The sequence below is a fragment of the Alexandromys fortis genome, unplaced genomic scaffold, assembly GCF_014885135.2.
Source record: "Alexandromys fortis isolate MF-2015 unplaced genomic scaffold, M_Fortis_MF-2015_v1.1 scaffold_104, whole genome shotgun sequence".
Lineage (NCBI taxonomy): Eukaryota > Metazoa > Chordata > Mammalia > Rodentia > Cricetidae > Alexandromys > Alexandromys fortis.
The window spans coordinates 4,271,779-4,293,654 of NW_026068000.1; the positions used below are offsets into that span (position 1 = coordinate 4,271,779).

The 21,876-nt window shown below is 39.6% G+C and overlaps 1 protein-coding gene across 3 annotated transcripts in view; it reads left to right on the top strand.

Annotated features, from left to right (window-relative positions):
- Nucleotides 1-21,876, top strand: part of Znf521 (zinc finger protein 521) — a 294,857-nt gene that overhangs the window by 145,167 nt on the left and 127,814 nt on the right. For all 3 annotated transcript variants that reach the window (XM_050160679.1, XM_050160676.1, XM_050160678.1), the window contains one exon: nucleotides 15,179-15,263. In XM_050160679.1, coding sequence (XP_050016636.1) covers nucleotides 15,179-15,263 — 85 coding nt within the window. The remainder of the gene's footprint in view (nucleotides 1-15,178; nucleotides 15,264-21,876) is intronic.

A 21,876-nucleotide genomic window follows, 5' to 3' on the forward strand; every position in this document is an offset into this window, starting at 1 on the left:
GTCACTGTGTCCTGAAAACTTAGTATATAAAAAAAACCCAAGAATAGTGAAGCCAACATCCAGAGCATGGTGTAGGTGTAATTGTTAACTGGCTTTTTGACTCAGGTGGGATTTAGAAGCAATCTGAAAGAAATGAGAAGGGTAGTTTGACATGCCTAAGTGGGAAAGCTGTTTGAGTGGTAGGGATGGATGAGAGAAAAGAGAATTCTTGATGTTTGGGGGTGGAGGGGGGATGGATAGTGTGGGAGGAAATACAGTAAAATATCTCATGGGAGACAAAAGTAACAACAGACAGGTAATTTGGGCACTGATGTGGGCACTGGAATGACCAGATTGGAAGAGACTATGTCCTGTGGGTGGGACACGAGGCTGCCAGAAGAACAGCTGGAAGGATAGACCAAGAATAGAAACAAGGAGCATGGAGAGGACTCAGGGGAGCTTTTACCTAAAGAGAGCAGGAAGAGTCATAGATACAGCTCAGTGGGAGAGCATGAGCCTCTTATGGGCAAAGCCCTGGGTTCAATCCAGACTATTAAAAATATCCATGTACAAAAATAAAGAGATTATGCATGAACAAGGGTTTTTAAATTAACAATAAACATATGAATTGTATATATTGATTTATCGTGTCTTAATAATAAGCTTTTTCAATAGATATGAAGTGAATGAATTAATGCCCTCTGTCCACACTTAAAGAGTGAATAACCCCTTTACCTCATAGATTAACACTGTAGAAATAATTCAGATAAAACATGCAAGTATTATTATTAGAGAATTAAAAAAGAACCATGAGCTAGCAAGAAATAAGGTTCTGTCTTATCTTTTTGATATTTGTGATAGTTATCCAATGATATCAAGTCTCAAAGGCTTAATGAACCTATTAAGTTCCTCAACTTTCTTTTAAGACAGAGATTACATGAGAAAATATGTGTTTGCACATGTGATTAATGCACACGTATGTTCATAGTTAGGTTTGATGTGTGCAAATGCATGTGGAGGTCAAAGGGGAGGTATTGTCCTTTAGACCCCCTGCACTTTATTTTAGATCATCTCTCACAGGCTTAGAACACCACCAAGTGAACTCTGCTAGCTGGCCAGTGAGCTCCAGGGAGGCCTAACTGCCTGCCTAACTCTGTCAGTTGAGTTACAAACATGGGTTACCAAACTCAGATTTTTACATGGTTTTGGGGCTTTATTGACAAAACCATCTCTCCAAACCAAGAAAATATTTCCTCGTAAACTTCAGAAGTATCTTTTCTATCTCATGATACTCTTCATGTTTTATAATAGGATCATAAATCATGTCACCAACTCAGAATTTGATCCCTGTGAACAAGTGATACAGTTGAATGGTGAGGGAACACACTGACACATGTCCTGGCTCTTTTATCTGTCCATGTACACATCACCATAGCTACCATGGCTCCTTCATCTCCCCATGCATACATCATCATAGCTACCATGGCTCCTTCATCTCTCCATGTACACATCACCATAGCTACCATGGCTCCTTCATCTCCCCATGTACACATCACCATAGCTACCATGGCTCTGTCATCTCCCCATGCATACATCACCATAGCCACCATGGCTCCTTCATCTCCCCATGCATACATCACCATAGCTACCATGAGGCAGAAGGGAGGTTCCAGTGACTTTTATTTTTTAAAGATTCATCTTCATGGCAGCCACTTTTTTTTAAAAGATTCATTTATTTATTTTGGATACAATGTTCTTCAGTATTCTGTCTGTATGTATGCCTGCAGGTCAGAAGAGGGCACCAGATCTCATTACAGATTGTTGTGAGGCACTGTGTGGTTGCTGGGAATTGAAGTCTGGACCTTTGGAAGAGCAGCCAGTGCTCTTAACCACTGTGCCATCTCTCCGGCCCTCCAGTGACTTTTAAGCTAAAGGCATCAGTATATAATCAGCTGATGAGTCTAATAGAGCTTAACATAAGTCAAACATTTTGATTTTTCCATTTCTCTTCAGCTATATATTTATGAAAGCCTCAATATATAAACTGACATTTCTATGCTCATGTTTTTTTACTACTTTTTGTATGATAAGAATTTTTATAGAAGAAAAAAAAGAATTTTTATAGAAGAGTTGGGACAAAAAGTTTAGCTGATATTCACTGCAAATCGTAACTTGTTTTAAACAAGAAATTCATGCCACAGCCACGAGTAATTAGAGACAGATTATCCACTTTAACTCATGAGTTAGCTTATTTTCTCTTGGCTTTTTCAACTTTCTGTTTTGGTGTATGTGTGTTTTTAAAATATAACCTGTGCTTCAGCTTCTTCCAGTTGACTGATTTCTGGTGCTGTATGTGGTGGTGTGGAGTATTTGAAGTAGGAATAGAAAATGCCTTTTGTTTTTGTTTTGTTTTGTTTTTTAATTTTATTTTTATTGAACTCTACGTTTTTCTCAGCTCTCCCCTCCCCTTCAACCCTCTCCCATGGTCTTCCTGCTCCCAATTTACTCAGAAGATCTTGTCTTTTTCTACTTCCCATGTAGATTAGATCTATGTAAGTCTCTCTTAGGGTCCGCATTGTTTTCTAGGTTCTCTGGGATTGTAATTTGTAGGCTAGTCTTTCTTTTACATTTAAAAGCCACTTATGAGTGAGTACATGTGATAATTGTCTTTTTGTGTCTGGGTTACCTCACTCAAAATGATGTTTTCTAGCTCCATCCATTTTCCTGCAAAATTCAAGTTGTTGTTATTTTTTTCTGCTATGTAGTACTACATTATTTAAATGTTCCATACTTTCCTTATCCATTCATCTGTCGAGGGGCATTTAGGTTGTTTCCAGGTTCTGGCTATGACAAACAATGCTGCTATGAACATAGATGAGCACATGTCCTTGTGGCATGATTGAGCATCCTTTGGATATATACTCAAAAGTGGTATTACTGGGTCTTGAGGAAGGTTGCTTCCTAATTTTCTGAGAAATCACCACACTGACATCCAAAGGGGCTATACCAGCTTGTATTCCCACCAGCAATGCAGGAGTGTTCCTTTTATACAACAACCTCTCCAGCATAAGTTGTCATCAGTGGTTTTGATCTTGGCCATATTTTTTTTTCTTAATTGTAAACTGATTGGCACATTAGCTCAGGCTTCTTATTAACTGTAATAACATATTAGTTCATTATTCTTGTCCATGTTAGCCATGTGGCTCGGCACCTTTTGCAGCGAGGCAGTCACATCTTGCTTGCTCTGTGGCTGGGTCATGACTCCCAAAAGAACTTTTATCTTCCTTCTTCTGTTTGCCTGTACTTCCTGCCTGGTTGTCCCGCCTATACTTCCGGCCTGGCTACTGGCCAACTTGGCCATTCTTACAGATGTAAGACAGAATCTCAGAGTTGTTTTGATTTGCATTTCTCTGATGACTAAGGATGCTGAGGAAGGAAATGCCTTTGAATGGAGGTGGTATGTGTAGGGTGACTGACTAGACTGCCTAGCATTCAGGCGATAACAGAACCTATCAACTTATTGTCCTAAGCACAATGCTGTAAGATGTTGGGTTCACATAGATTGGTCATGGCACTGGGACGAAGATTCACTGATTTTTTTCTGCCTTTAAGTGGGATCAGAAAAGGTAAGGTAAGCTCCTGAGGTGCTGTAGGAGCCTGGGTAAGACGGGGCATGAACTGACCCCTTTGAGAAGAAAACCAACACATGCATTGGGGTAACAAGGACAAAGAGGCAATAACTCAGCTGAGTGAGAAACCTAAGAAACAAAGCCAGTTTCTAACATCAAGTTCAAGTAAATATGCAAAGTTTGAAGCAAATTTCTGAAAATTAATTTTGAACTGATTTGAAATATTGCTTTTCTATTTTTATTAGTTTTAAGTTTTACAAAATTTCTTAATTTATAATCTCCAAAATAATTTTTCCATAATATTCGCTGAGTATAATAGGTATGACTCCATCTTTCAAATAAAATTTTGGTTGTTTGAGTTGATTTTTTTGAAGACTCAGTTATTTCCTGAGTGTTGACTATCAAAAATGTATTTGGAAATAAAGTGTTTTAGTACATTTTACCTAGTGTTTTAAAAATCCACTAAAAAATAAAAAACTGGTTTGACTTTTTTATTCTTTGATTTTGAAATTAGTTGTAGCTTAAATTTTTTTAAAAAAAATCTTTGCGGATTTAGATCTTATTGACAAAAATAAATCTGCTCAAATAAGTCCTTTTTCCATGCTGCTTTAAGAAGACACAATTAAAACAATAGTCTGTGTCCAGATTGTTATGAACTAGGGGAAGCTTTATCTTTCTGCCATGTTTTCTGTCTAGCTGCTTGGCCAGAAGCAATCTTTGACCCTGTTTTTTTTTTAATGATTGTTCTCCTCAGTCTAGCAAATGCCCCACAAGACCGTGAGCGTCATGCCTGGTGTGTGATCGGCACTTTGGAATAGATTTAGACTCCAGAGAATTATTCTGTTTCAGATCATGGGTCTCCTCTAGGGCATTGTTTTCTGACTTCTCCTGGCTGTGTTGTTCTGCCCCCACCTGACTGAAGCTTGCTCCACTCACGGTACCAACGAAGCTGCTTGGTCCTGGGTTGTTTTGCCATGTTCTTTGGGCAAATTCCTTGGAGTACATTACTGTTTGTGTGTTTCCTTCCCCAAAGTGTATTACAGTTCCCTGAATTCAGAGATCTCGGTTGTTAATGCTTGCCATGGGCCAGGCGTTAGACAAAGTACTAGCCAGTCCCCAAGATTACACAATAACGACGCTTCCATTTTTCGTTGGGTTATGTGGACAAGCTTGTCATTGCCAGTAGCTTGTGTTACATTTCAGCCACTTTTCCCTCAGGGTTGAATGACTTCTTTTCGTATTAATCCCACTATTATGTGGAAAACGAGACTAACTTAATATGTCTAAATTATTGAGTTTTGGCACAAAGCTTTTGACTCTTTATACTCCTACATGAGTATATATTGTACATAATTTCCATTTGCTTGCGAGCAAAATACTTCCAAGTGAAAGGGTTCCTGACCATATATAATTTATAACTAATATGTTTCTTTTTAGAATGGCAATATATATTGCTATAAACATTAAAAACTGTTTTTGTTTTTTGTTTCATCTAGCTGATTTGACCTGGTTTTGTGTAAATTAATGCATAAGTATGTGTGTGTTCACATGTGTGTGGGAACACATGTATACAGGTGTGTATGTATGTGAGTTCATGCGTGTTTGGAGGTTGACACAGTGTCTTCCTCAATTACTCTCCACTGAGGCAGGGTACTCATTGAACCCAGAACTCTCTAATTCAGTTACTTTAGCTGGCTACCTTGTTTCAGGGAAGCCCTGTTTCACCTTCAAAGCTCTAGCATCCCAGGAGAGCTGCTGTTCCTTCCTATGCTGCCACTCAGAACTCCAGTCTTCTCGCTTGCATAGTGAACACTTTACCCAGGGTACCGTCTTCTTGGCCTGGTTTGAATCTTTATACAGATTTTCTTCAACCTCATCCTTTCCGTCTCTCCACCCTGTTGCTAACTATGGTGTCCTTTATACTATCAACTATTGAGCTTTTCGAACTAGAGATTGTTTTATGACTCTTAAAGGTCATAAAATCCAAATTTGCGTGTTTGACTTGAAAGAAATATTAATACGCTGCTAAAGTCCACCTTTAGAGCTGGCCTTCAGTCGGAATCTCGTGTGCCCTTGGTACCCTTGCATTACGTCCCCATGATAAGGAACAACAGAGGCAGTTACTGTTGTGAGTGCTAAGTGCGCCTCTACAGTTCTCATTTCACATGTAACTCTAAGATGTAAGCTTTACTCTTTTCAGTTCACAGTGAAGTTAGCTAAGATTCACAGCCATTAGATGACATCACTCAGCTGAACCATGAAGCCACGGAATAGCGACCGATTGTAGAAAGAACATTCTAGAGTGTCTTTCCTACTAGGATGGCTGCATATAACTGGGCTGAGTATGTTTTAGCATCATTGTAGAGCATCCCGTTGTCAGGATTCGAACAGCATTTCCGACTGTCCTTTCCTTCCTTGAGACTGGTGAAATAAAGGAAACTGAGGGCTACAAGAAGTGGTACTGCAGTTTTACACTCCGAAGCTTCAAACATGGAATAATGGTGATGAAACAGAAACACAGGAAGCCATGCAGACAAAGTCAAATGCAAAACTACCCTTCATCCTTGAGGCACAGAAACTGAGTGTGACATTGAGGCCAAAGGCAAGGGCCTGCAGGTCAGTGGGACTACAGGACTCTTTTACAATGGGACTTTAAATTAAGTCCTTCTTATAAGACAAGGCCAATGTGGTACTTATTCATTTATCTATTTTAAAATTTTTAAAAATACCATTGTTGTATAATCCAGGATGGTTTTAAATTCCTGTTTATTTATTTTGTTTGTATAGGTGTTACTGAGCTATATGAGTGTGTACCACATGCATGCCTGCTGTCCTGGGGGAAAGAAGAGGGCATCAGATTCCTGAGGGACCCGAGTTACAGATGAGTCACTATGTGGGTGCTGAGAATTGAATCTGGGTCCTCTGGAAGAGCAGCCAGTGTTCTTAACCATTGTGCCCTTCCTCCAGCCCCTGGCTTTGAACTCTGGCCTCTGAGTAGTGAGATTGTACTGTGTGCCACCATGCTTAACTTTCAGCATTGCTTTTTAAGCTAGACCGACCGAGGTGAGGAGCTCTGGGGTAATTCAGTGACAGAGTGCTGGCTTAGTGTCCATGTGGCTCTGAGTTCAGGCCCGTGTACTCCAGAGAGGCATGTGCACAAGTAAATAAATCAACAATAAGCAAATAAATAAAGCAGCAATAGGACGATTTCCTTCTCTTGACAAGAAATTGGAAATAAAAGTTCCGTTGTTGATCACTGTTTAGTACATGCGTTTTTCAGCTAGAGAGTTAAAGGAGCAGGAAAAGAGGCAGGTTTCTGGTTTTATTTTATTTTTTTTTTTTTTTAATTTTTTTCCGCCTCCTTCCCGCCTCCCATTTCCCTCCCCGTCTCCCTTTTCCCCCCTCCTCCCTCTCCTCTCCCTCTCCCTCTCCAGTCTGAGGGGCAGTCAGGGTTCCCTGCCCTGTGGAAAGTCCAAAGTCCTCCCCGCTCCATCCTGGTCTAGGAAGGTGGACATCCAAACTGGCTAGGCTCCCACAAAGCCAGAACATGAAGTAGGATCAAAACCCAGTGGCATTGTCCTTGGCTTCTCAGCAGCCCTCATTGTCCGCCATATTCAGAGAGTCCGGTTTTATCCCATGCTTTTTCAGTCGCAGTCCAGCTGGCCTTGATGAGCTCACAATAGATCAGCCCCCACTGTCTCGGTGGGTGGGTGCACCCCCCGTGGTCCTGACATCCTTGCTCGTGTTCTCCCTCCATCTGCTCCTCATTGGGACCTTGGGAGCTCAGTCCGGTGCTCCAGTGTGGGTCTCTGTCTCTATCTCCATCCATCACCAGATGAAGGTTCTATGGTGATATGCAAGATATTCATCAGTATGGCTATAGGATAGGGTCATTTCAGGTTCTCTGTCCTCAGCTGCCCCAGGAACTAACTGGGGACATCGCCCTGGGCACCTGGGAGCACCAAATCTCTTGCCAACCCTAAGATGGCTCCCTGAATTAAGATGTGTGCTTCCCTGCTCCCCTATCCAACCTTCCTTTATCCCAAACATCCCGTTTCCCAAGTTCCCCCCAACCTCCCCTTCTCACTTTTCTCTCCCCATCTCCCCTTACCTCCCTCCCACCCCACCCGCAAGATCCCATTTTTTGCCCGGCAATCTTGTCTACTTCCCATAATCAGGAGGATAGCTATATGTTTTTCTTTGGGATCACCTTCTTATTTAGCTTCTTTAGAAGATCAAATTATAGACTCACTGACCTTTATTTATCTCTAGAAACCAATTATGAATGAGTACATCCCATGTTCATCTTTTTGGGTCTGGGTTACCTCACTCAGGATAGTGTTTTCTATTTCCATCCATTTGCATGCAAAATTCGAGAAGTCATTGTTTTTTACCGCTGAGTAGTATTCTAATGTGTATAAATTCCACACTTTCTTCATCCATTCTTCCATTGAAGGACATCTAGGTTGTTTCCAGGTTCTGGCTATTACAAATAATGCTGCTATGAACATAGTTGAACAAATGCCCCTGTCATATGATCGGGCATCTCTTGGGTATATTCCCAAGAGTGGCATTGCTGGGTCCAGGGGTAGGTTGATCCCGAATTTCCTGAGAAACCGCCACACTGCTTTCCAAAGTGATTGCACAAGTTTGCATTCCCACCAGCAATGGATGAGGGTACCCCTTTCTTCACAACCTCTCCAGCAAAGGCTATCATAGGTGTTTTTGATTTTCGCCATTCTGACAGGTGTAAGATGATATCTCAAAGTTGTTTTGATTTGCATTTCCCTGATCGCTAAGGAGGTTGAGCATAACCTTAAGTGTCTTTTAGCCATTTGAATTTCTTCTGTTGAGAATTCTCTGTTCAGATCAGTGCCCCATTTTTTAATAGGGTTAATTAGCATTTTAACGTCTAGTTTCTTGAGTTCTTTATATATTTTGGAGATCAGACCTTTGTCTGTTGCGGGGGTGGTGAAGATCTTCTCCCAGTCAGTGGGTTGCCTTTTTGTCTTAGTGACAGTGTCCTTTGCTTTGCAGAAGCTTCTCAGTTTCAGTAGGTCCCATTTATTCAATGTTGCCCTTAATGTCTGTGCTGCTGGGGTTATACATAGGAAGCGATCGCCTGTGCACATCTGTTGTAGGGTACTTCCCACTTTCTCTTCTATCAGGTTCAGTGTGTTCAGACTGATATTGAGGTCTTTGATCCATTTGGACTTGAGTTTTGTGCATGGTGATAGATATGGGTCTATTTTCATTCTTCTACAGGTTGACATCCAGTTGTGCCAGCACCATTTGTTGAAGATGCTTTCTTTCTTCCATTGGATACTTTTAGCTCCTTTATCGAACATGAGGTGTTCATAGGTTTGTGGGTTGAAATCTGGATCTTCTATACGATTCCTTTGGTCAACTTCTATGTTTTTATGCCAATACCAAGCTGTTTTCAATACTGAAGCTCTGTAATAGAGTTTGAAGTCAGGGATGGTAATGCCTCCCGAAGTTCCTTTATTGTATAAGATTGTTTTGGCAATCCTGGGTTTTTTGTTTTTCCATATAAAGTTGATTATTGTCCTCTCAAGATCTGTGAAGAATTTTGATGGGACCTTGATGGGGATTGCATTGAATCTATAAATTGCCTTTGGTAGAATTGCCATTTTTACTATGTTGATCCTCCCAATCCAAGAGCAAGGGAGATTCTTCCATTTTCTGGTATCCTCTTCAATTTCTTTCTTCAATGCATTAAAGTTCTTGTCAAATAGATCTTTCACTTCCTTGGTTAGAGTTACTCCCAGATCTTTTATGCTGTTTGTGGCTATCGTGAAAGGTGATGTTTCTCTGATTTCCCTCTCTGCTTCCATATCCTTTGTGTATAAGAGGGCGACTGATTTTTTGGAGTTGATCTTGTATCCTGCCACATTACTAAAGGTATTTATCAGCTGTAAAAGTTTCTTGGTGGAGTTTTGAGGGTCACTTATGTACACTATCATATCATCTGCAAATAATGAAAGTTTAACTTCTTCCTTTCCAATTCGAATCCCCTTGATCCCCTTATGTTGTCTTATTGCTATTGCTAAAACTTCAAGCACTATATTGAAAAGGTATGGAGAGAGTGGACAGCCTTGTCGTGTTCCTGATTTTAGTGGGATGGCTTTGAGTTTCTCTCCGTTTAGTTTGATGTTAGCTGTCGGTTTGCTGTAAATAGCTTTTATTATATTTAGGTATGACCCTTGTATCCCTAATCTCTCCAAGACTTTTATCATAAAGGGATGTTGAATTTTGTCAAAAGCTTTTTCAGCATCTAATGAAATGATCAGGGTTTCTGGTTTTAAATTGAGCATGTTGTGTGTCCTCTATCCTGCAGCAGGGCAGGTATACAGGAAATGCCGCTCTGTGAGGCTCAGGTCCAGCAGACTGGAATAACATTAGAGAGGTAATGGCAAAACTCATTCATTCCAAGTGGGCTTCAAATCAAGACTTGGATGAATTGGGGAAAAAAAATCACCAAATGTGACAGACTGACAAAGTTGGAAATGAGGTGGTAGGTTTGATAGTTTACAATGATAACTATTTCTTGGTAGGCTTGAGAGTTTACAAAGATTGCAATTCTCACTAAGAAGACTGACAGCATTTTAAGCAAATTTAAGCTCAGGAAAACACAAAAAAGCCAAGAGTATTTGAATATCTAAAATTAGCAACAGAAGCTGGCCCTTGAATTGACGCTTTGGTGGAGATGACTCTAGACCAGACAGCCCTGTAAACCAGTAGCTTGCATTAGGGCAGGATTCCCTGCGTCAGAATTCAGGTGTTCGTACCAATATCTAAAGGCAGGTAGGGAACAGCAGTTGATATACGAGAGCAGGGTAGAAAGGCTTCAGCGTTGGTCATGTAGAAGGTTCTGGACAAAGTTTGCAGAGACCTAATAACTATATTAATTTAATGAGAAGGCTTTCATAAGATCTCAGATTGAAACTGTTCTTTTAGTATTGAAATAAGATCATAGTTGAAATAGGGTGTTAAAATGACAGAATACTAGGAGAAAATAGATAACTCCTGCAATGAACTGCAGGAGTTTGGAACCTGTTCTACAATGTAAGTCTCAGAGAAGGGTCTGTGATCATTGGGGACTTGAGACCAAGGCAGCAGAAATAGTCCTTCCTTATTCTAACCTGTTTCCCATCATCTCTGATAGTGTCAAAGCCAGTGTGCTCCACAAGAAGGAGAGCCTGCTTCTAAAATGGGATTTCAGATTTACCTGCCAGAACTATGTTAAAGTGACAGGGAGGGAACAGAGTAAAAATCCATACAAATAAACCACTTCACCTCTATATGTGCGCGCGATTCTCCTGATGTAAAGGGCCTTGCCCATTGCATACCTTACCATCCTCCACCCTAGGCAGATACCCAGTAGCCCCTAATAACACCTAGTCATCAGATGGTGACCACACTTCTCTAGTTGGCACAGATACTTCACCGCCAAGTCAGCCCTCTTATGTTACATTCAGTGAAGAGATTTTTCTGGGTCACCTGGGTCACCTTTCTCCTCCTGTGACCTGGATATTTTAAAGGTAATAGCCCAGTTCTCTAAGAGAATATTGTGGGTGATGTGTTGCACCCCTCCCGCTCCCTGCCCAGCCCTCAGGCCCATGTTTATTCTTCTGTCTTTGTATTTGCTAAGAACTAGGCTGTTGGCTATAAAGGTTGTTTAAGGTATCGTTTTTTTCAGGGACGCAGAGGTCCCTTTCCTAAGTAGCCAGCAGGTACTAATGCTTACCCAGACCACTGCAGGGTGGCGGCTTCTCATTACAGCATTTCTGTCTACCTTTTTTTTTTTTTTCTTTTTTCTTGTTTCTTTGTTTTGATTTCTTACTTAAACATTCATGACCAAGACCTCACAAACTAAATTCCCCCCTGGAATGGGGAAAAGCCAATTGTTTCTGACCCTTTGATTGCCAGTTGTCAGAAACAGAAATTTACATCACCAGGTGTAGGCAGACATCTGTAATCATAGTACTTGAAGGCTGAAGAGGAGAATGTTAAGTTTGAATCCAGCTTGAGATGTCCAGGGAGATTCTGTTTCACAACAATTAAAAAGAAAGGAAGGGCGATCTGCAAAAGGGGACGTCATACTTAGAGACGTATCTAAGAGTCATGGTGGCAACTGAGATTGGTTTCTGTCTTTGAGGGTGACTATGGCCTCACTGGTTTTTTTTAATGTAATTATTATATGTTAAAATCAAAGCAATCTACAACTCTAAAAAATAATCTTTTATAAATTCATAATTTTTAATTTGGTAACATAAATGTAGTCTAAAAGCCAACAGGCAGAGATCAAGTAGAGGGAGATAGAGTTAATCAAAAAAAGGAATTTTTCTACTATACGTTATTAGAGATCTTTAATCATTTTTTTTAACTTATGAGATGTTCTTTTCTGAAAGTCTCTGAATACCTTAACCAGAGTATAGCTGAAAACAAAAATGTCAAAGAGGCACGTTTAAATTGTTCTCAAAATCAATCAAAAATAATGAGGTGCTAGAAAAAAGTTGTATCCTTGATAATTACATCTATCAGTATCAGAAAACAAAAGAGAACAATCAGGAAATGACAATCCCACTCCCAAGCAGCACATTTAAAAAGGCTAATGAAAAAAAAAAGTCTCTTTTAAAAATGGTACTGAATTAGCATTTCAAGTAAATTGACAACCTAAGCGTTGATCAAGGCCAATCTGGGGCCCAAACAATGGAGGTTCTGTTTCTACTTCACCTGCTTTTAAGAGGAATTATCTTCCTTGCCTTTTTTGTTGTTGTCTTTTATATAAATGGAAGCAGTTGTCCTAAGGGAGGTGACAGTCCTCTGGCACTGTGCAGCATCAGGTCACCCCTCAGGCGTCTGACTTCACTTGGGGTTCTGTTTGGTAGAGTGACTGGAGGGAGAGTATCATGTTGGAAAGCCATTCAGGAGTCTGTTGTGAAGGGTCTCTACTCTCAGACTGAAAAGGGGGTTAATGTAACTGTCTATTAGACATGGGATTCGTCCTGCTCTTTATAGCCACAGCCTAGGCTGGGAGCAGTGGTTGAAAGCAGGGGAGAAGGGATGGGGCCTGGTAGGGTGAGTCCCTGGGAATCTCAGCCGTGTGGAGCTCTTCAAGGACCAACTTAGAGGGTGGTGTGCAGGCGTGCAGTGCTCTCAAACATTGTGAAAGAACCTCTTGTAATGAGGAGTACTTTACAGGCCATTTAAATCTACTATCCTAAAAGCTGAAAGGTGAAAATGAATTTTCACCATGGTTTTCACTGGACCGTTTTTTAGCACACCTCCATTTGAATATCATGGCTTTGTTTTGAGAAACCTGGGGAGTATGCCGAGATGGATGGAGCTGGAGTAGTTAAGGCATGGTACCTTGCTTTATACTTCCCTCTAACTGTAGGTTTAGTGTATGTATTTAAGAACACGACCATGTCGGTATAAAGCAGGAGAAAACATTTTAGACACTGCAAGGTGGAGAGAATTAGCTGTGCAGATTATCAGTAGTGACCAGAGCATTTTCTTCAGTGACAAAAAACTTAGGGGTCTTCAGATACGCCAGTTCATTCTGAAGATAGTCAGAAGTGCTGGCATTTTATTACCTTGGCTTTTCAACTGGTTTTATTCTTTATTAGTGGAGGAGGAGGAAAGAGCACCCCGAGTAGATTCCAGCCACACGCCCATCAGTCATCGTGCTCGGAGACAGTGTTCCACATGGTCTGTGCTTTCCTGTGATAACAAGAGAAAAGTCTAGCCATTAAGTTTATGTTTCGTTGTTTTTCAGCAAGGTCACATATCAGGAATGATGCTTGAAGTATGCTAATAAACAATATATAATGTAGGCCATCAGGGAGCAAGAAATATTTTCTAACTAGTTCTAAAGGGAAATACTGTTACAAACGGGATGGCTGTTATTTACACAGCACATGTCGCTCTGTACGTCACCGTCAGAGAATCTAGGGGACAGCTCCATGCAGTAAGTCTTTCTTCTTGATTGTCAGGGTGTTTGATGCCCTGGGTAGCTTTAGATTCAGTGCATTCAGGCCAGTGTATTCTAATGTGCATAGACCATTGGATTATTTAGACACCTGGATTAGAGACACGCCTGAGTTCCCAGGTTTGCAAGGTATAATGCCCATTGTTGTAGAAGAAAATACTATGTAGATTTTAACAATTAGGAAAATTTGACATTTGTAGTATTTATCTCTTTTAATTCCAAGTATAATTATACTATTTTTATGATTAACTTCATTTTTTTAATCCCATAAACAACTTGAACTCCTCAAAATGAATTATAATTTATAATTCATATTTCCTATAATACCATGAGTAAAACCTGTGGTATGACTGCATGTGAAAGTTTAATCTCATGGGAATGATTATAACACACATCATGTATGCAGTTTTACAGGTATAATTTTTTCACATTTGAGAGATCTCATAGTTTCTTGTTTCATCATGGTAGTTTTAATTTTTCAAAATGGTCTTTAATTGTAAATGGTCTTTAATTGCAAAGAAATGTACAGGATGGTGTATTCTGTACAGAACAACCAACTTTTAATTATCGAGTCCCCCGGATGCACTGAAACTGATAATAAGGATCAGCCCACACTATCTGCTTATCAGGCCGCCTCATTTGAGACTGAAGAGATTTTCCTTCTCTTCCCACTTCTGTGTCACGATGGCACCAGGCCCACCTTTCTCCTTCTTCTGAGGCTCAGTTTTGCGTATACCCTAAAGATTATCTTAAACACTGTGTCCATCTATTTCATTGGACTGTCATGTTTATTCTGATACAACTTCCTAAGAAGAGAAGTACATATTTAAATGAATTAGAATCTCAAAAGCATTACCTGCCTTTCAGACTTTGGATAAAAAATCATTATATTAAAAAATTATATTCATTATATGTGTGTGAGTATTTTGTTTGCATGTATGTCTGTGCACAATGTTAGGGACAGGTGCCCTAGAGGCCAGAAGGTAGCCAATCCCTGGGAACTAGAGTGACAGACAGTTGTGACTGTTTATGTGGATGATGGGAATTGAACCTGGGTCCACTGAAAGAGCAACAAGTGCTCTTAACTGCCAAGCCATATTGCTAGCTCCACTGTCTAAAATGCTGTGAACCTCAACTTACTAGTCATTTCACTTCCTCATTTGTGGGAGCAACTACCACCATGACTTTGGTCAGAATTAAACTGTATCTGATTCTCAAAGACATTGATGTTTGAAATTGAGCCATTTGTTATAGACATTTTAAAATACTAGTGTCTGTTTTTGAGCTTAAGAGCATTTGTATTATTTTATGTTATTTCATAATATGGTGCCTTTGTTTCTTATACATAGATCAACCTTTGGTATGGCTGTCAACTCTCAGAGTCTTGATAAGAAACTCATGGTATTTGTCTGAGAAATCCACAGAATTTTAATCAGCCACATGGGCAAAACCAATATCTTGGAAAGAGCACAAAGGATTTTGTCTCTAGTTTGTTTTGAGTGGGAGCAGTTAGACACGTGTGTCTAAGTCACCCTGTTTATACTTGTTTTCTCAGAAGAAGACGTACCAGTGCATCAAGTGTCAGATGGTTTTCTACAACGAGTGGGACATCCAGGTTCATGTGGCAAATCACATGATTGGTAAGTGATTCTCTGCCCCTTATTACTGATTTGTTTTTCTTGTATGCATGTACATCAATCAGCGCCTATGTAATTAAAAGCATTAAAGATGAATTAATTGTTCTGCCATCAATGGCTTACCTAGGAATGATTGATTTTTTTTTATTCCTCTTATTAGACCTGGTAAGGCATTAGCATGTTTTATTTTCTGTGAGGGCTAGTTTAGACTTCTGCAGAGGATTATCTATGTTCTGCCAGTCAAAGCACAGGTGATTAACAAATTAAACTTGTAATCATTTTTGCATTATTGAAAACTAACAGGAATGGTTAATGAACTGGATGTTAGCTTTCCATAGAGTTTTAGACAGGTTTTAATTTCAGAAGTTATTATGATAATGGCACTGCTGTGTGTTGCTTAAGCATCTTTGTATCAAAATCCAAAGTGGTGAGTTTTTGTGATGGGGAAACATAAATAATTTAAATTGCCATAAAATAGTTTTATAAGTATGGTTTCAACAGCCTGGAAATAATCATGATCATAAAGATCACGTAAAAAATTCAGTAATCATTTTTTAATTCCCCACCAAATTTTCCATAGATCTTTATAAAAGTGGATAGGGAAAAGATATCTGAAGCTACTCCAGGCCAGTGATTTTAGGGTATTGCATTTACTAGATAAGCTAGAACTAAAACAACAATATTTTCACCTACTCATATTGTCCCATTATCCATGAATTCCTCAGGGGTTAGTGTCTGTTTTTTAATTTGATAAGCACTTAGTAACAATGCTAAGAATTTTATCAGACAATTAAACTTTATCAAGCACATCTTTTGCCACTAGAAAATGACAATTGCTATTATTTTGTACTATTTTGTTACTCCTTTGTATTTGTATTTTTATAACCTGAGTGCATGAGTGGTTCTTTTTTTTTTTTCCCTGAGACAGGGTTTGTCTGTAGCTTTGGAGCCTGTCCTGGAACTAGCTCTTGTAGACCAGGCTGACCTCGAACTCACAGAGATCCGCCTGTCTCTGCCTCCCGAGTGCTGGGATTAGACCATTAGACCGCCCGGCTAACATGTGTGTTTTTATTTCATAATTTATAAACACATAAAAAAGTAATACATAATATTTTAAAGTCCAGTTAACCTTACTTTGAGCTAATAAGAAACTTTGTAAGATAGGAAGGAAAATTCAACACTTTAGATATGGAATTTGTTTCTAGGGGGACTAATTTGTATCATACAGCCAAGGAACAGTGTTTTAAGAATGTAAAAATATACATTTTAGGGTTACTCTAACCCCAGCACAGGAAAATTACAGTAGCAGAACTTGCAATGTTTTTGTCTAAACTAGAGAAGATAAATTAAGAAACATGTTGGAAAATTGATTCATAGCTTTTCAATAGCCTTAGCTTTTTTCAAATGATAAGACTTTATAGATGATTGCTATTGATTTTTAAAAAACTAAGTTATTAACTGGAAACTGGACCATATACATGACACGGTTGATGCATTGATCATTTGCCATGTTTGAGTGTGAAGGCTAGTAGTGATTTTTATGCATTAAGTTAATATATTCTTTAACATGGCAGAATAGTATTATAAGGTCATCTTAAGCCTGCAGCAGATAATCACAGCATGAAAGGGATTCTCAGAATGTTCCTTGCAAATTGCCTCCTGTTCAGAATCCTGAAAAAAAGTACCCTGTGTAAACCTCCAAAATTGCATTTTTTTTTCTTCTTAAGAGAAAAGGACAGGAAAAAAAATGTTCCCTGCCAAATGACAACCGTTCATATTTACCCATCCCGTGTTTCTTCAGCATTGCTTGGTGGTCATGGGTGATTCTGCCCATGGTGGTTTCCTTAGCCTTGGCTTTCAGATCTTCTGGCCAGAGACTATGTAGTGGATGCTGCTCCTGTCCAGACCCCTTCAGTGTAAAGTTCCTTTCTGGGGTTCTGCTTCATCCACCATGCAGATGAGCACGTAGGATGCATCTCGACCACAGTGTTAATGGCTTTTCCACAAGTGGGGTCTGGCTTGAACGTGGAGTGTTGAGAGATCTTTTCGGCTCTCCAGTTTCACCATCATTTTGTCTGCGCCATCAGCCTGCCTGCCTCATCTTTTTCTTTTTTTCAACTGCTTCTCTTCGTATTTGTCTTATGTTCCTCGCATCGTTAGTGCTCTCCCAAGTCTTCCCCTCTCTCTAATAGTGGATTACTATGACTCTCTTCTCCCCTTGGGATCTGAGCACTAACAATTCACCTTTTATCAGGGAAGCGAATGCCTTTCCCTCTCACGGAGGCCTGATTATTTTATATTCAGGCTATTTTTAATAATATGTGATTCTCTTGCACTCTAAACAAAGTGAATAGCCTCCACTTAATTGCTCTGTCTGTTGACCAGGCATCCAAGTTCTTAAACCCCTTTCTCCTATCCAGAGAGGGAGCGTGAAACAGGAGGGAGTCGCAAGGCTGAGATGCCCCTTTTAAAATCCCATTGTGATACTTAGTCTTTCAAATGAGGCAGGCAGCATTATTTTGTTGGCTAAAATACCTCCATTGAGGCTAGGTATTTTTAGATTGTGTATCTGTGTGTATTTTTTATCTAATAAAAAAATAATCTGAACTAGACATTTAGTAGGGGAAGAGGGATTAGGGGTTGTCTGAAAAGCCTCTTAACTTGGCTAAGAGGATGGCTAGTATTTTTGCAGATTTCATTTTACAATCAGTCTGGAGGAAGAACCGTGTCTTCTGGTAGAAAACGAGGTCTGCAGATGCCCCCAGTGAACTGTGACTTAAAGTCCCCCTGTAGCTAAGCCCTTTGCATGTTTCTGGGGAGTGCATAGGTTTTTTAGGCAACGTCCAATCGTCCTCTTTCTGAGCGTACTAGTTTCATGCTATTGATGATGGACATTTGCGAAAGGAAGTCATTGATGATTCCACCACATACGTAAGGGAGGCGTCCTTACATGCTGTTTGTCGCTAGGTGTGGACATATAATCTCAATTGCAGAGTAATTATTTCATAAAATGTGCCAGGGATTTGGCATATGTCTATTAAAGAAAAAATAAAATCTTTTCTGTTTACCACATTTTGACATGATTTTGCTAATAGACAGATATGTCAGAAAAAAATAAAATCTTTTCTGTTTACCATATTTTAACATGGTTTTGCTAATATACATATATATGTAATATACATATATATTGGTCATATATATATATATATATAAAACCAGTAATTACTTAGGGATATTTTTTCTTTTTTACATACACATTCTCAAAGAGTGAGGGAGAGATTGGGGGAAGGAGTGAACTACCAAATGTTTTAACAGCTTTCCTGGGGGGAAGGCTAATGTCTGTGGTAAATGAGAACTTTTTTGTCCTCTTTTGTTCTTTTCACATAGTCTTTGTTCATTTTTGACCATACTTTTAGAATCCCAAAAGAAGCCATTATGCATCATGACTTTTAATGTATATCTACCCTTCTCTTCCTATCGAGTAGTAAAGATTGATTGTTATTTTCCTCTGTGCGATTTCTGGTTACTATTATTTGGTAGATATTAACAATGAAGAGACGGACCCGGGAAATCTAAATGTATTTAACCCCATGAAGGGATGGCCTCATATAAAATTACGAGGCTCAACCATAGCAGAGTGAATGTGTAAGTGCTTGGAATAAGGGCTGCTAGGCCTGGGATGGTGTAAAGAGAGGCCACTGCCAAGAGCTTTTTATGAGGAGCTTAATTTTTTCACTCTGATAATTCTTGACCAATAATTACCAGCCTCTAATTATCTATTTTAGTTAGAAAGAAATCTCGTTCACTATGGAGGTTGGCATTGCAGCGAGCACATAAATCCCTAAAGGGATGAATGTGTTCCAAACAGCTACAAACAACTGTCTCATGAAACACAGTGAGCAAATTGTGAGTGGCTGGTGATGGGCAGCTGGCAGCATGTCACCGTGAAGGGCCAGTCAGCTCGACAAAGAAGTGACCGAAGGGGAGGTGGGCCATTGTCCTTGGAATGGTTGCTGCCGCTGTGAACTTGGGAGAGAAGTAGTCAGGACATAGTTGTGGCCATGTTTAACCCTTCCTTCAGAGTTCGTGGATAGACTATGAAAGAGTAGCTACAGATTATTTTCCTATGAATTATTTTGAAAGATCTACCTAGAAATAGATTTTCTTTTGTTTCATTTATATTTTCGCATTGATAATAAGATTGTATTGTAATAATTACATGTAAGGATTCATAATACCCATTTTGTGAAACGAATTGAAAAAAATCAGATGTAATAGTTAGTAGTGCTAGCTAGCATTTTAGGAAAAAATATATTTACATCTTAGAAAAGCTACAGTGGAATTTGGCATCATAAATAATAGCCTGTCTGAAAAGAGCAATGCAAAGATATTGACTTTTTATCCAGGTCTCTAATACTCAGTGTTTTATGGATAAGTATTTTTAAAATTGCGAAGAGACTCAACACTTTGCTATGTATTCAGGAATATATGTGCCCCATATGGCATGGAGCATGCGCTGTGCATGTAGGAATGTATGTGCCCCATACAGCACTGAACATGTGCTGTGCATGCAGGAATATATGTGCCCCATACAGCACTGAGCATGCACTGTGCATGCAGGAATATATGTGCCCTAGATGGCATGGAGCTTCTGCTGTGTTTCGCTAATGCCACGACAAAAAGAATGCATAAATCAGTTTGGAGGAATCAGTGGCATTTTAGTCTGGTCTTATAGCAAGTGGCGTTCATATGTCTTGCAATTTTGTTGATGCCCAAGGTGACAAAAGGCATTCCTTCCTTCTCTTTTTGTCACTAGATGGACTGCTTTCCAAGTAATCGTTAACGTCTGGTGTAGTGTTCCGTGCCATCTCTGAAGCATTTAAACTTGAGAGCTCTTGCTCTAAAAGAGACAAAACCTAAAACACGGGGGTCTAGACTAGCTTCAGATTTTCCTTGACTTTGACGGAAATAATTAAATATATCTTGATCTCTTCTAGAAAGTCAAAGAGCTATGCTTTACTTCAAACTCCCTGCCTTCATTGGCACTTGTAAAAACAATAAATAAAAAGGAATTTATTGTAATGTCTATAGGTATGAATATATGTGGAATATAAATGCGTTTCTGTCTGTGTGCACATGAGCACACATACACGTATGTGAGGGAGAGACCACCCATACCGTTTTAAGGAAAATCATTGGTATTCTATAGAGCCATGATTTACATTGACTCTAAAGGAGATTATTGAATTAAAAAAAAATCTTCATTTGGTTACTTAAAAGTTCGGAGAATTAAGAAATCAAGCATTTGATGTTGCATATGAGGAAATATTGGCTTCTTTCATCAAGAGCTGGATTAAAAAAGATGAAATCTGGGCAGTTTAATGGCAAGAGAAAGCTACCCTCATGTGGGCAATGCTGGCTTATTTGAAAAGCCCATAAAGGGTTTCTGCATGGGCCATACAAAAGGGGTACTTTCTCTTTAATAGCCATCTGTACAGGAGAGATGAGGAGTGGGCCAGGTCATCTCTCCTCAGCTGTCAGGATATTAACGTAGGTAATGGAGCAAGCTCAGCGTTCTGCTGGGTGTTGTTTTTCATAGATGTTCATCGATTTACACGGATAATTCTATTTATTTCTTAGAGTTGGTCCAAGTGAGCTAGGCAGAATAACAAACACCAAGGCATTTCAGATGACTTTATCTTTGTTTGTAACGTTAACTTTTGTCTAAAAAAAAATGGTGTCACACCTACTGTGCAGATGGCGGCATGATCTGTAAACCAGCCAAAACATTTAAACCAATGTGTGATCGGGGGATAGATTAAATAAAGGATAAAATGGAGTGTGGGCCACAAATTCTAATAATCAGATAATTTTAAGTTGTGTGCAATGTTGAGCCGTGGCCACAGTGATAGCTGGGAGAGCTTGCCAGTGACAGCAAGGTGCCGTATAGATCTCAGAATGGAGTCCGTGGCCTGGTAGGCCCCAGTTTGAGACCCACACATTTGCTGTACAGCTGGCTGCTCTGTATGGGGACATCAGATAAAACTTACGTAAAATGAAGTGTTATTGCTTAGTTTGAAATTGTTCAGAGAGGGGATTTGCAGACAGTAAGTGAAAACAGAATTCACGATACCAATGAAGCGGACTGTAAATATGAAGAGGCTTTAATTATCTGCACAATTTAACAAAAATTCAAGATGTATTCATAAAGGACATCAACTAGCATAAATACAATATAGCTACACTGTTTGCCAGGAGCGGAGGACTGTGGGAACACACCGAGCCTTGGCTTTCAGCTGCCTTCCTAAAAGCAAGGTCAGTTGAAAAGAAAAGTAGACTTTGGAATTAGGCAGCGTCTTCCCGAGTGCCCCGAGTTCTTTGCAGTCTGAGAGATTCATGGTGACAGACTTTGTGTACGGCTTCTGCTTGGTGCTGTTGGAAGACAAATCCTGGTGTTTATCCTTATGTGTGTTAGCAGACTTACAAGACTAAAATGCCTTAGCAGCTACTGCAGGTTCTGACTTACTAGCCTTAAAGAAAGCCTCCTAGACATTCCTTGTGTAATTTGCTGTTGGAAAGAGGGTTTGCCTGAGCCTGAAGACAGACCCACAATTGA